We start from the raw sequence: 15,129 nt of genomic DNA on the forward strand, positions 1-15,129 counted from the left end.
AGTCAGTTTTGTTTGTGTGTGTGAAGGCACCAAGGATTAAGGAATAGGGAGCTCTGAATATGTTCTAGATCTGTAAGATATACTCTGTTGGATATTTTGTCATCTGTTGCAAGACTTTGTTCTGTATTGGAAGTCAATAAAGTGCATCTCTCTGGAAGAATTGGGTTGCTGCGGAAGAGTACTTATAATAACGAATTAATCATCTACCCACGCTATACATATAATATATCACTACAGGGAACATGTCAGCTCCCTAGGTGTAGACCATGATCAGATGTCGAGGCCTCCTTCTAAGGCGAGTATTTCATAATGAGCTAGTATGCACTAGCTCATTATGCCTTTGCCTTGCAGGTTTTTATTTGTTAAAAAAAAAGGTGCAGTATACAACCGCTTTCATTTACAGAACATGCCCACAACTTTAAAGATGTGTTTTTTTTATTTTTTTTCGTTTTTTTTTATTGTGAAGCAAACAACAAATAGGACAAAATAACAGAAAAAGTGCCTAACTATTCACCCCCCTAAAGTCAATACTTTGTAGAGCCCCCTTTTGCGGCTATCACAGCTCCAAGTTGCTTTGGTTAAATCTCTATGAGCTTGCCACATCTTACCACTGGGCTTTTTGCCTATTCCTCCTTGCAAAACTGCTCCAACTCCTTCAAGTTGGATAGTTTGCGCTTGTGAACAGCAATCTTTAAGTCTGACCACAGATTTTCTATTGGATTGAGATCTGGGCTTTGACTAGTCCATTCCAACACATTTACATGTTTCCCCTTAAACCACTAAAGTGTTGCTTTAGCACTTTAGGGTCATTGTCCTGCTGGAAGGTGAACCTCCATCCTAGCCTCAAATCACACACAGAGTGGTACAGGTTTTGTTCAAGAATATCCCTGTATTTAGCACCAACCATCTTTCCCTCAACTCTGACCAGTTTCCCAGTCTCGACTTCTGAAAAACATCCCCACTCCATAATGCCACCATGTTTCACTGGGGACGGTGTTCTTTGGGTGATGTGATGTGTTGGGTTTGCGCCAGACATAGCGTTTTCTTTGATGGCCAAAAATGTCAATTTTAGTCTCATCAGACCAGAGTACATTCTTCAATACATTTTGGGAGTCTCAGACATGCCTTTTTCACAAACTAAAAATGTGCCAAAATGTTTTTTACTGAAAGTAATGGCTTTCTTCTGACCACTCTGCCATAAAGCCAGACTTTAAGGAGCGTATGGCTTATTGTCATCCTATGTACAAATACTCTAGTCTCTGCTGTGGAACTCTGCAGCTCCTCCAGGGTTGCCTTAGGTCTCTGTGCTGCCTCTCTGATTAATGCCCTCCTTGCCCGGTCCGCGAGTTTTGGTGTGCAGCTGTCTCTTGGCAGGTTTGCTGTTGTGCCATGTTCTTTCCATTTGGTTATGATAGATTTGATAGTGCTCCTAGGGATCATCAAAGCTTTGGATATTTTTTATAACCTAACCCTGACTTGTACTTCTCAACAACATTGTCCCTTACTTGTTTGAAGAGTTCCTTGGTCTTCATGGCAGTGTTTGGTTAGTGGTGCCTCTTGCTTAGGTGTTGAAGCCTCTGGGGCCTTTCAAAAAGGTGTGTATATGTAATGATAGATCATGTGACACTTAGATTGCACACAAGTGAACATCATTTCACTACTTATGTGACTTCTGAAGGTAATTGGTTGCACGAGAGCTTTTTATGGGCTTCATAACAAAGGGGGTGAATACATACGCACATGCCAATTATATATTTTTTATATTTTTGAAAAATAGTTTTATGTATATATTTTTCAAATTTTACTTCACCAACTTAGACTATTGTGCTCTGATTCATCACATATATTTCAGATTAAACAAAAAATTGAACCAAAGGCTGTAATTTAACAAAATAGGCAAAAAGCCAAGGGGGTGTATACTTTTGCAAGGCACTGTAACTCACACCACGAGCCATCGCTTAGGGCAGAACATTTTTGTGATAAAGGCAAGCTACTACCATATTCAACCCTCTCCTCTTGATGCCCTGACTGAACCATTCCTTTCTTCAAATACCTACAAATTAGACACTTCCTCAATAGCTCTAAACCACTCTCCAATTGGCACAGAGAACAAACTCCCTTTGAAGTGATCTGCACCAAATCGGAACCCCAAAGACAACTGATTTTGGACATAGACTCGCTCATATTCACAGACTGTGAACCGAAGGCAAACACAATTTGCCAACAATGGGAAAGAGAACTCACATTAGATCTGTCAAAGGAAGAATGGGAGTGAATCTATACCCACACCCACAAAGGATCCACTAACATATCAGCACAGTAAAATTGATTCAAAATCTACCCTAGGTGGTACAGGACCACAGATTAGATCCACAAATACCATCCCAGTGTCTCAGCGCTCTGCTGGAGATGCAACAAAGCCCAGGGCTCCATTCTCCACATTTGGTGGGATTGCCCATTAATAAAGCCCTTCTGGAAAGAAATACATCACCTTACCACTCAAATAACAATAACCTACACTACAGACTTCACGCCAGCACAATACGTGCTTCACCACACAACCATTCCCCAATTGGCCTCTCTCGCCCTCCACCTCATCAATGCTGCCAAACAATGCATACCCAAACATTGGAGAAATAACACCCCCCCCCCAGTATCTCTAAGTGGTTCCAATGCATAAGGAGAATAGCTGAAATGGAGGACCTAGTCCACCAAGCAAGGGAGACCCCGACAAAATTCCAAAAAACCTGCTGGCTGTACTTTGCGGAATTGGTAGAATTCCAAAACCTCTTAAACATTCCATAATAGCTTGACCTGGGGATACCCATGAGAAGTTGTATGCCTTCGTCTGGCATACAAGTGCGAACTGATGCCCCACCCCACCCACCCTCTTCCCTACCCTCCACTGAACAATGACTAAAGCTTCCCAGTAGGGCCCAGAGTCATACAAGACAATCTACATGTTGCTGCAGTTTGACATAGTGTTTGGGAATTATCCCTGGAGGTTCATCCCCAATGAAGAATTTGTTATAAATTGAACAACAGAGGAGTAGAGTGACTCAATTAAACTTCTCAGATAACCGGTAAGATGGAAAGACAATCAGGGCCCCCGACCACTCACAGTTAGTTCCCCAGTAGGGGTGTTTGGGTACCATGGTGGCATGCCTGTTTTTTTTTTTTAATTACATTACAGAGTCCCTCAAATGTACCACCCCAATCCTCTCCGGGTTGGTCCCAGTTTAACACGGCTTGCATTATCAATATCTTGTTTGCACTTTTTGTCATTTCTCTTACTTGTAACAGCTTCACAGTTTTTTTCCTGTGAATTTGAAAACATTAATAAAATCATTGAAACAAAAAAAGTGCCATTTTAGAAATAAAAAAATATTAATTCCCTGGAGATGCCGCAGAGAGCTGTCAACTATTTTAGTAATTATATGGATGTGGCTTAGCTAGACTTGTGCACAACGGAAAATTTTGTTTAGTTTCGGTTCGTGGTCATTCGTAAAATACATCATTTCGTTCTGTTATATTCGTTATGTTACGTTAATATGTTTTCGGATAATTCGTTATTATTCGTAGAGTGTCGAATTAATTCGTTCGTATTCGTTGAAATTTGCTATTTATGTATGTATAGACATTCGTGATAATGATTCATAGTTTGGAAAGTCGTTTGTTTATTGAATCTTTTAACACACACAATGACAACGTCTCTTCTCCTCGGCTCAAATACAATACAACACCCTTCTCACTCGGTTCTCAGGAATGCACTTTGACAGTAATCCATCTTTCGGCACAAAATTAATTAGCTGATTGGACTATAAGATTTACTTTGAGTTGACCTTTTGTTTCATTAGATCTTTAAAGAATTACCGAATTCATTTGAATTAATTTGAATTCATTTGTTATATTTCTTTCGTATTTGTTGTTATTCGTTATTTGTTTATTCGGATGCATCCGAATGTCCGAAAGATGCAAAATTCGGCCGAATTTTGATTTGTTACGAAACAAATTGCACAAGCCTAGGCTTAGCAAATCCAGAAAGATCTTGGAGCAAAGACAAAATACATAGGTGTAGTGGCCACATTACATGGTAGATGAGGGCTAAGAAAAGGATGATCTCTTTCGTGATTAGTGAATGGGATCTTAGGGGGTGAAGGTCCTCTGAGCCAATCTGCATGGAGGAGCAGGGAAATTGTATTCTCATACTTGTAAGCACCCAAAGAACTAAACATCTCCCACCCTGCATTTTGTTTCCTGTTGCATTTTATTTTTTATTTTCAACACTATGAGTTTTCAGTTTGAGGGTCTTTGAAGGTGTTTTACTTGAATAAAGTTGGACAGGGACCCTATAAAGTATGGCATCCCATTTTAGTGTTGTCCAGTTTTTGAGACCCAGTATTAATGTACAGATGGGTATTCTGTGGTAGTTTTCTGTAATCATCCCTTAGATGGTGTAGTGCTGTTGGGGCCTACCAAGTAACAGAATTTGGGCCACAGATACAATGTTCTGAGTGTTTTCTTTTTGGTGCTTTCAAGAGCCATCAATCCACCATTATTGTCATTTATTTAATAAATAACAATATTTATTAAACTCAGTTGTGTACTAAAGGATTGCAATGGCCATTAAACTCCACACCTGTGTGGTCTATGTATGCACTGGGTGATACAAGTCGTAAGGGTGGTTGTTGCTTAGTTATAGTGAGAGGCTCCCTATGATATATTCTTGTCATGTTGAGGCAGCACTTTTAGTTTTGCCTATCAGATGGCAGATTAGTGATTGATCAAACAAATCTGTCATCTTTAATTACAGTAGAACGTTTAATTGATATGTTTGTATCCCATGCAGCTGGCTAAGAAATACGGGTCAGTGTTCAGCGTACAAATAGGGACACAAAAGATGGTAATCCTGTGTGGCTATGAGACGGTGAAGGATGCTCTCATCAACCATGCTGAAGAGTTTTCTGAGAGACCTTACATACCCATATTCCAAGACGTTACAAAAGGACATGGTAACTTCTGTCTACATTAATCTGTAAAACAAAATTATACAACCGCGCTCTCCCATATATCAAAACCTCAGTGAAAATCAACTATCATCTAATAAAAAGTCACGTGGTAGCGTCGAGCACGTCGAGGGTGGTCTCGACGTGCTTGACACTACCACGTGACTTTTGAGCGCTCGTTTTGCCGGCCAGCATTTAACGCTGTTTTGACTTTTTCTGTTTGTGAGTATGTTTTTTATGACTTAATAAAAGATTTTATTTACGGATTTACGCTATGGAAGTTTCTGTCTATATTCTATGAATGATCCCATCGTGTGGTAAGATGAGATGCTGTCCTGGTGTGATGATCCTTTGAGATTTCTGATTATACATGCCTGTTTTTTTTGGGATTTGGTAAGCGCGCATTCTTACTATCAATCAGCACAGTGGTGGTGAAGGAAATTTATGCTCTACACTGAATCTACACTGAATTTTCTTTAGAGAAATATTTCTATCTGATGGACTGTCACGCTTATATTTTAAATTTTCATTTATTTATTTATTTTTGTATGTTTACTGGGCACGTGTGTTTGTATCCCTAAAGGAATTGTTGTTTGCACATTTTCTCTGAGCACTTTATAAATTATTTGGGTGCATGTAATTGTCTACATATTTAGTGTATCATGCTTTTCAATGAATTTTTATTAATTGCATGAATTTATTTATGTTTATTTCAATGAATTTCTTTCTATTTATTTATCTGTTTGAATTTAATTGTTTATATTGTGTATGAACTTATTTGCACTGGATCTTAATTGTCTATAGTGTATGCACACTAGTTGTGTTTACATATCACGTTTATTATCATTATTATTAATATTTTTTTTTTTTTTGCTTTTAATTTTATTAGATGATAGTTGATTTTCACTGAGGTTTTGATATATGGGAGAGCGCGGTTGTATAATTTTGTTTTATATGTTTTATGGGTGTGTATCACACCAGACTAATCGCTGCTTTTAGGTATTTAGATTAGATTTTATTTTTATATTAGCGCAGTATTTTCCCCTCTTTCTGATTTGTACATTAATCTGTAACCTCCTATTCACTACGTTTACAGTGAGGATGATTTTTTTTTTAAATGAAAGCAAAGAGTATAAATGTGTTTCTCATTGCAAAAAAAAAAATGTTTGATTGGTTATGTCTAACAGATCTAATTTTCTTTATTCCAGTTAAAAAAAAAAAAAGGTGTACTTGATTTTTTTATATATATGTTTATGCCAAAGAGTAAATGTGCAGTGCCACTTGAACCACATGTAGATGCAATTTATTTTTTTGTGTGTTTGCTTTTAGCTATATTTTATGTCTTAAGTTTATGTTTGGGTTTTATTGTGGCGAACCGGTTTGTGAATACCAAAATGAAAGTGAAATTAAAATGCCAAAAGAATGAAAATAAAATTGCAAATATACTGATTGCCAAACAATTGTCTAAAGTTATAGAATTAATTGTTTTAAACAGTATACATATGGAATATAAAGTGATCAGTGCTCAGGAAAGCAGAGATTTAAACAGCCAAAACAGAAAGAGAGGCAAGGCATTATTTACTCCAACGGTGTACAGAACAACTCCAGGTTGCCATTATGCATTGCATTTTTTGATAATTTTTAGGAAATTACAGTAACTTAACATTGAAATTGAAAGGTAATTTTTAATATTATTGAATAGCTTGTGTAACAATTGTATATGCTATGCTTATTTTTTTGTAACAGAAGTGTAGTTCTCCTATAAGTGAACGATTAAGTCATTAAATAAAAAAAAATACATCTTGTTTTCTCACCTTTGCTGTCTACTTTGCCTCAATGAGAGATCCAAACTGGAAGAATAACTCCCCTGGAGGTGTACATCATGTCAGTGTAACAAGGTAATTCACTTTTGCCTTCAATTAGGTTTAAAAACATGGAAGTGTAATGCTTATATGATTAATATTACTTCCCCTGTTTATCTTATAAACTGAAAGAATGTATCAAAAGAGAAAATGTACACGTTTTCATCATATCTTTAGCCGTTACAATAACGTGCATGGGTTCAGTCTAGAATTCAATGACATTGAGCATTTTGTATGGATGAATAGTCTAACTGCCTATGAACAAACCCACCAGCAGAATGGAAGTGAACACTGGAACATGTTTTGGACCAGATGGTCAGCAGCTAACTATTTTAAAAAATAGGAAAAGGTATAGGAATGAAGGGGGTTGAGGATTGAGTGCCTTTGGGGTATATGGCATATGTGTAAGTTATGTTAAGAACAACAGCATTATCTTTAGAGGTTTATCAATGACAATCAAAGTCTATAGGTAGAAAATATGAGACCCGCGATTCCCAGGTTTTCTTAAATTTAGGCAGTGAGTCAGTAAGTTTAGCTACCAACTTTTCATTGGAGAATGCATTGTTTATTCTAGTTTTAACTTTGGTTCAGGAAAGGGCAGTGGGCAACCAAGCTTTAGCAATTCTTTGCTTAGATGCTGTTAGGACGTTTATCATAAAAATTATATTATGTGGGGCCTTTTGGTTTTAGGTTAAGTACTATTTTTCCTGCATAGCATAGTCCGCAATGGGAAAGGGGAATGGTGAGGAGCACTGGAGCTTTGCAAAACCCAAATATTAAATGATCATACAATATGCAAATATAAAACAAGCATTTATTGAAAAAGCTAAAATGTCACCTCTATTGAAATAGTGGACATAACTAGGCAAATAGCATTATCGTATATATAGAGAATAATACAGTACAATAAACCCAAATAGATATACTAAATTTTGCATTTTGCCAAGCGACCTCCCGACGTGTTTCAACCAGTGTGGTCTTCTTCAGGGATTTGCTGGAGCAGATGCTGGTTGGTAGTGCTATGTTGCAAGCAGGAAATGTCACTCAGATTTACTGATCTTTTGGCCTATTGTCACTCATATTTTTTCTTTTGATATTGGATTCCAGCCCACAGATGTTTTTCCTAATTTCCCAATAAATGTGTTTGATTTGCAATCACCAGCTGCTGGGTCACATATTTAGCTCTACATCTGTCCATGAATGTTCATTACCCTAATTTTTTGACTGTTATCCCTTGTGTCTGGGAAACATGGGCTGCTAGTGTCTTCTTCCTTCCCTGTGATTCCAATCTCGCTCCACCTCCACTCGATCATTTTTAGCATCACCAATCAATTGCAGTTTTGTACATTTTTCAGCTATATAATCCTTCATTGTGCTATCCAAGAACCAACCCTGAAGAAGACCACACTGTTCTAAATGCATCGGTCACTTGGAAAAACTCACAATTTAGTATATCTATTTGGAGTTACTGTACTTAATGATTCTATATACGATATGGTTATTTGCAAATTTTAAATGTCTAATTACGTCCCCTATTTCAATAGAGGTGACTTTTTAGCTTTTCCAATAAATTCTTGTTTTATATTTTCATTTTGTATGATATTTGGGTGTCACAAAGCCCCGGTGCTCCTCACCATTCCCCTTTCCCATTGTGAACTGTGCTGTACATTAATTGTGGCTGACACCCCCCATTGGCTCGTTTTTGGCTGTATATGGGTTGTTAAAGTAGTACTATTTTCCCTGTTTGAATATAAATTGAGTGGCCTAATAGTGGCAATAATATATTATATACTCGCTTCCAAAGAGATTGGACTACCAGGAAGGTCCACCAAGTGTGTAGATATGCACTCTGTTCAAGGGATCCTCAGAAACAATGTCCTTTGCTGCCTGGAGTAAAATTACTGCCCCAGTTTAATTAAATTTTTCAACATATATTTATCAAATTCCACCTTCATGTTTACATATGAGTTCCACAGAATGTAGTGTAGTTTTATTCTTTTTTGACTGTACAATGAGCCATCTGCAATTTCAAAAATAACCAGTAGCTTTAAAATAGGCTGAGCCAGGTGCCGTTCCAGGGTTGTGGGCGGATCCAGACTATATTGTCACGATCTTGCCCCAGCCTGGACCAGCTCTGTGACATCCGCCAATATGGGGCTTTGACTCGCTATCTGCTGAAAATGAGTCACAGGAGTGCATAACAAACTGACTGTACTGTTGTGCCTTAGCCCCTGTACACACGGTCGGACATTCTGCCAACCAAATCCGTCTGATTTTCTCAGTCGGATCTTGTCCGAAACTGTTGCATACACACGGTCGGACTAAGTTGTCGAAAAATCCAATCATTCAGAACGTGATGACGTAATTTCATTACGATGGGACTAGTAGCCAATAGCTTTGATGTAGGAATTTGATCTGAGGATGCGTGGCACTTGGTCCGATCAAAATTCTCTACACACGATCGGAGTATGTCCGATCAAACCAGTTGGTTGGAAAATATTTCCAACATGTTGGAAAATTGGGTCCGACGGAGATTCGGACGGAATCAGTCCGATGCATACCACACACAGTCGGATTATCCGATGACATTGTCCGATAAGACGCATTCCGACGGATTCTCTGACCGTGTGTACAAGGCTTTAGACTGATATAGACTTAGTACCTTAGACTGATATGTATAAAACTAGTCTGCTGCAAGAAGGAGAAAGCATTCCCTCAGTCTCCTCTCCCCTTATAATCACTTAATCAGACTGTTTTTTGTATTTTTAAAGCATAATAAGATAATATTGTATGATATCCGTGAGACTTAAGCACACAGCCAAAATCATAAAGTTGCACAAACATTGGTATTTGCACAGCTGGGCTATTTATGGGCAAGCACCTTAGTGAATGTAAATGCTGACCATATAATTCCTGAACAAATATGTTAGTGGCCTTCTGGGAAGAAAAACAGTGGAAGTCATTGTCAGGGGTAGTACTGTGATCTATTTGGAGGATTGAAAATAATGTACTCTCTAGTACTTTACTAGAGCATGTTAACCAATTCTCCCTTATTAAAAATGTCCTGCTACTGGCCAATTTTAAACAGTATAAAGCAATAGTAGTTCTTTTTTTTTTTTTAACCTGCAAGGTAATGTCATAATGTGCTAGTATGCATCACATACTAGCACATTATGTAAAACTGGCCTTAGAGCAAAGCGCTGTCATGGCTGAAGGCGCTTCCAGCTTTACCCAATCTCCCTTCCAGGTTTGTGGACTCCTACTGTATGAGCAGCCAGAGCCGTGATGACATCAATCCTGTGCGGGAGCTGCCGTCTAAGGCACAAGACTCTGAAGGAACAGCTTGGGTATGCCATTCCTTCAGAACACATGCACAGTTGACATCACCGGCGGTTTTGCAAGTAAATATCTACTAAACGGTGCACGTTTAGGAGATATTTACAGTACCTATAAGTAAACCTTATTATAGGCTTACCTATAGGTACAAATTATGCATGGGAGTTTACTCCCATTTTAATCCTCTGCATTCTCCTAATTTAATGATCTATGGGTGAATGATTAAAACATCCATTCACGCATAGATCTTGTTTCAGTACAGCTTCTATGAATGGAGCAGCTAAGAGGAAAGGGTGAGCAAAGTTTGGGCACAGTCAATGGGAGCCTGTAACAACCCCTTAGTTCTCCTAACACCCACCCTAAGATTATGCTAGTGAAGGAGAGGTTAAGGAAACAATTTCACCTAAAAGAAGAGGCATTAGCACAAGGGACACATGCAACTGACTTTAAATTATATCCCTTGTGCTGATTCTTGTGTTTTTTTATTTTGGATACACTTAGGTTTTAATATTTTCCATTTTAACAGCTGCCTAAAGTTTTAACTTTAACTCTTTAATTCTGTTGTGCCCCTTATTTATGTTTGTGTTCTAGTTTTCTTTTAGGCATTATATTTTCTCATGGTGACAATTGGAAAGTGATGAGACGGTTTGCTCTTTCAACACTAAGAGACTTTGGGATGGGGAAGAAAACTCTTGAAAACAAGATTATTGAAGAGTGTGAATGCTTGGTGAACAAATTTAAATCATTTGGAGGTTAGTCACTTGCCAATTTTCCTGACAAGATGGTCCTGACTTTGTGGGTTATCCTGCTTCTCTAGCCAAAACTTTTTTGTTTTGTATGCACTTAAGGACAGATTAGAGAAGCCATCTTTTCAAAGTCGCATAGATGGGAACGGGTGCCATTTAAATCAATGATCTGTGACTTGTCATGCAACTTTGTGTCCAAAGTCGCATAACAAGTGGCACTAGTGGAAATGGAGCCTAAGCCCTTGTACACACGGTCGAAGATTCTGACAACAAAATCCGTTGGATTTTGTCTGACGGATTTTGTCCGAAACTGTTGCATACACACGGTGGGGCAAAGTTGTCGGAAAATCCGATTGTACATAACGTGATGACGTAATTTCGTTACGATTGGACTACGTTCAGGCTAGTAGCCAATAGCTTTGATGTAGGAATTTGATCTGAGCATGCATGGCACTTTGTCCGATCGGAATTCTCTACACATGATCGGAGTATGTCCGATTGGAGCATTTTGTCGGAAAATATTTTTCCGGCAAGTTGGAAAATTTGGTCCGACGGATATTCCGATGGAAACAGTCCGATGCAGACCACACACAGTCGGAATATCTGACAAAACGCTCCGATCAGACACATTCCGACGGAATCTCCGACCGTGTGTACAAGGGCTTAATCAAATACTAGGTGAAACTGTAGGCTTTTGTTTACAGAGCCTAATGGCTCAAGATCAACTTTAGACACAGCTCAATGAATCAAAGAAATGACTTCCCCACCAGATTTGTTCAGTTGGCAATTCAGAGTTTTAATTAAAGAAAGAGATTGAAGTCAAAAAGCTTCTTCTATAATCAGTCTTTAGAAAATGTTTTTAATTATTGATTTTTTTTTTTCAATATGATGATTATAAATGCATTGAATGTTAAAATGGATCCAGATGCATATTTATTTTCAGTCTAAAAATAACCTTAATAATTCTAATTCTAATTTCAGGAAAACCATTTGAAAACACTATGATAATGAATGCTGCTGTGGCCAATATCATTGTATACATCATACTGGGCCATCGCTTTAACTATGATGATCCAGTATTCCTGAGATTGATGCGTTTAATAAATGAAAACATAAGACTAGTTGGATCTCCTATGGTTACGGTATGTTGATTAAAATTTCTGACATGTAACGCTCAATTATACCACATTCCTATTTATTTTTTAAAGATTACATTTTCATTGATTTGTGACTTATAAACAGTATTAGATAAACCACATCTTTATCCATGTCAAATTAAAAGCGAGTAACAGTCACCCATAGGTTCAATTACAAAACATTCTGATAATTCTTGGGAGATATACAAAAAAATAGAAGAGATCCTGTAGGTGTCTGGCTCAAGCTGTCTCCAGCTGTTTTTTGTGGCATGGAACCATGCAACCACTAAGCATTTTTAGAGGAAAGTTTATTACACTGTCATGGCCTAAAGATGCCAGGTATAAGTTCATGGTGGGAGGCCACTTATAGAGAGGTGATAGTTAAAAAGAGAAATGCAAGATAGACAGGACGACAGAAAGGGGGGAGAAGGGAGAGAGGAAGGGATGGTAAAGGGCAGGTGTTTGGCAGGAAGTCAACTAAAATGATTGAGAGACTGGGTGGAAGTTGCCCATCATTAGCTAAGTAAAAGTAGGAGTGCATGCATGGAGAAGCAAACACAAGTCCCAAAATAGTGTGAAGCTTTTGTTAGAGTTAGCAAGTAGTTCATCCATCGTCATCAAGCTGTTCAATTCAGCCACCCATTCCCTAATCGCGAGCATAGTAGTGTATTTCTGATATCTAGGGATCAGGGCACGACCTGTCTAGATTAAAAAGCGGAACAAGTCCTTCCTAAAATTTTTAATGAATCGTGATATAATGAACAGATGAGCTACCTCCTGCCATTTCTGGCCATTTTCTACCCATAAATAAGTGGCTTAAATGAAATATGGACTTCCAGGATAGTTTGATCCTGGGACAGGACCACCATAAGTGGAGATGCATACCATCTGGCTTTCTGCATCTCCAACATTGGTTTGGAATTGATTGGGTAATCTTTTGGAACACTTCCAGAGTTTTGTAATACCAGGTCAGGATTTTAAAGAAGAACACGAATTTCTCTCTTCTGCTTGTGAGGCTATGTTTAGTTTGAAAGTCAAGAGAAAGGCTTTATCTCAGTCCTTTAAAGAGAGAGACCCTGTTCCCGGCTTCCAGCCTCAGACATATCAGGGACAATTGTAATAGGAATTGCATGACGCTCCTATTTATTATTGTGTGCCGCTTTTTAAAGTACTAGGAAATGTTTGTTTGTCTGGGCACAGTAGAAATCTCAATTGAGTGTGTAATCTTGTGTTTGCCAGCTTGGAATAGGAACAATAGACTGTGGCAGGGTAAGTAGTGATGGCAGAGTATATACGCCAAACAACATACTAGGTGCAACACCACACTCACCACTTTCCTCCTTCGACCCTGTTACCACTAAGGAAGTTGACAAACTCCTTTCCAAGGCACACCTTACCACCTGCATCTTGGACCCTGTCCCCTTATAATTACTATGTCCTCCTTCCTGCTCTATCCTAAACTCTCTAACACACATCTTCAACCTCTTCCTTTCCACCAGTACCTTTTTTCTCCCCACTCAAACATGCACTGGTTACCCCCATACTTAAAAAAACCCTCACTGAACCTCATATGTTTGAATAACTTAAGACTTTTCTCCTTACCTCCAAGCTTCATAAATGCCTTGCATTGCTACCTCACTGACAACAACCTTCTCAATCTCCTACAGTCTGGCTTCTGCCCGCAACATTCCAATGAACCTGCCCAACTAAAACAGAGCAATTACCTGCTGGCTGCTAAAACCAATGGACATTACTCCATACTCATACTCATGCCACGTACACACATTCTGTCAGATATTCTGATCGTGTGTGGGATAGTACGATCATTTTTCTTTAACAAAATCAGACGGACCTAGAAATAGAACATGTTTCAAATCTGTCCGATGGACTCAATCCCTATCGGGAAACCGTTCGTCTGTATGCTGGTCCGATGGACCAAATACAACGCAAGGGCAGCTATTGGCTATTGAACTTCCTTTTCTAGTCCAGTTGTATGTCATCACATTCAAAACGAACTGACTTTAGGCCGTTCGTGTGTGGGCAAGTCCGTTCGTTCGGAAGTCCATTGCAACTTCGTTGAAAGTCCATTGGGAAGACCGTCAGACCTTTTCTGCCAGAAAGTCCGGTCGTGTGTACGCGGCATTAGACCTTTCCAGTGCCTTTGACATAGTAGATCAACTGCTCCTCCTCAATAAACTCCACTTCCTTGACCTCCGTGACTCTGCTCTTTTCTAGTTCTCTTCTTCCCTATCTCAGCGCACTTTCAGCATCACATACATCACCATCTCCTGCGCTCCTCTTCCTTTTTCTGTTGTTGTACCTCAAGGCTCCATTCTTGGACCCCTCCTATTCTGTCTCTACACCTCTTCCTTGGGCTAGTTATTAACCTCCCAGAGCTTCCAATTCCACCTATTATGCCGTCAACACCCAGATCTATCGCTCTACTTCTGTCACGATCAGGGGTCAGGCTCGAAGACCAATTGCTATAGCAGTTGCAGGATTACCACTAACCAGCAGGATAGGAACACAGGCCGTCACCCTGGCAGAAGACACAGGCTCACCTGAGGTGCGGAGTCTAAGTACTAACCGGTTTTCACCAGAGCTCCAGATGGAAGAAATGGATTTAGCTGCGTGTTAGTACCAGGGCGCGGTCCTCAGGATCACCCCACCAGGAGGTGAGCAAGCCAGGGTTCAGTAGCAGATGAGCAGGTAAGGATCAAACAGAAGCGTGGTCAGAAAGCAAGCCAAAAGGTCGGTAACGAGTTGTTGCAGATTGGGATCAGGCAGAAGCATAGTCGTGGAACAAGCCAAGGGTCGATAAGGAGCAGTAGCAAATATAAACGGCAGCAGAGAAGACGGGAGTGAGATACAGGCTGGAGATAGCACAATATTCTGGCAAGGAGGAAGTGCAGAGACATGGCTTATATCAGGAAGTTCATGGGAGGAGCAAAGAGTTCAAGGTTCAGCTGAAATCAAGGTACAAGGCAGGGTTGTAAAAAGGATCTGACAAGGACAAGGACAAGGACAAGGATAGCTCAGAGAG

The 15,129-nt window shown here is 39.2% G+C and overlaps 1 protein-coding gene across 3 annotated transcripts in view; it reads left to right on the plus strand.

The window, feature by feature from the left end:
* Positions 1–15,129, plus strand: part of LOC143989055 (cytochrome P450 2K4-like) — a 69,502-nt gene that overhangs the window by 22,926 nt on the left and 31,447 nt on the right. For 2 of the 3 annotated variants that reach the window (XM_077489061.1, XM_077489062.1), the window contains 3 exons: positions 4,850–5,012; positions 10,807–10,956; positions 11,932–12,092. In XM_077489061.1, coding sequence (XP_077345187.1) covers positions 4,850–5,012; positions 10,807–10,956; positions 11,932–12,092 — 474 coding nt within the window. Of the gene's footprint in view, positions 1–4,849; positions 5,013–6,055; positions 6,905–10,795; positions 10,957–11,931; positions 12,093–15,129 lie in introns of those variants that run through there. The other variant, XM_077489063.1, reaches the window with a different exon arrangement.

This window comes from Lithobates pipiens, unplaced genomic scaffold, assembly GCF_037356315.1.
Source record: "Lithobates pipiens isolate NorthernLeopardFrog02 unplaced genomic scaffold, aLitPip1_a1.2 Scaffold_18, whole genome shotgun sequence".
Taxonomy (NCBI): domain Eukaryota; kingdom Metazoa; phylum Chordata; class Amphibia; order Anura; family Ranidae; genus Lithobates; species Lithobates pipiens.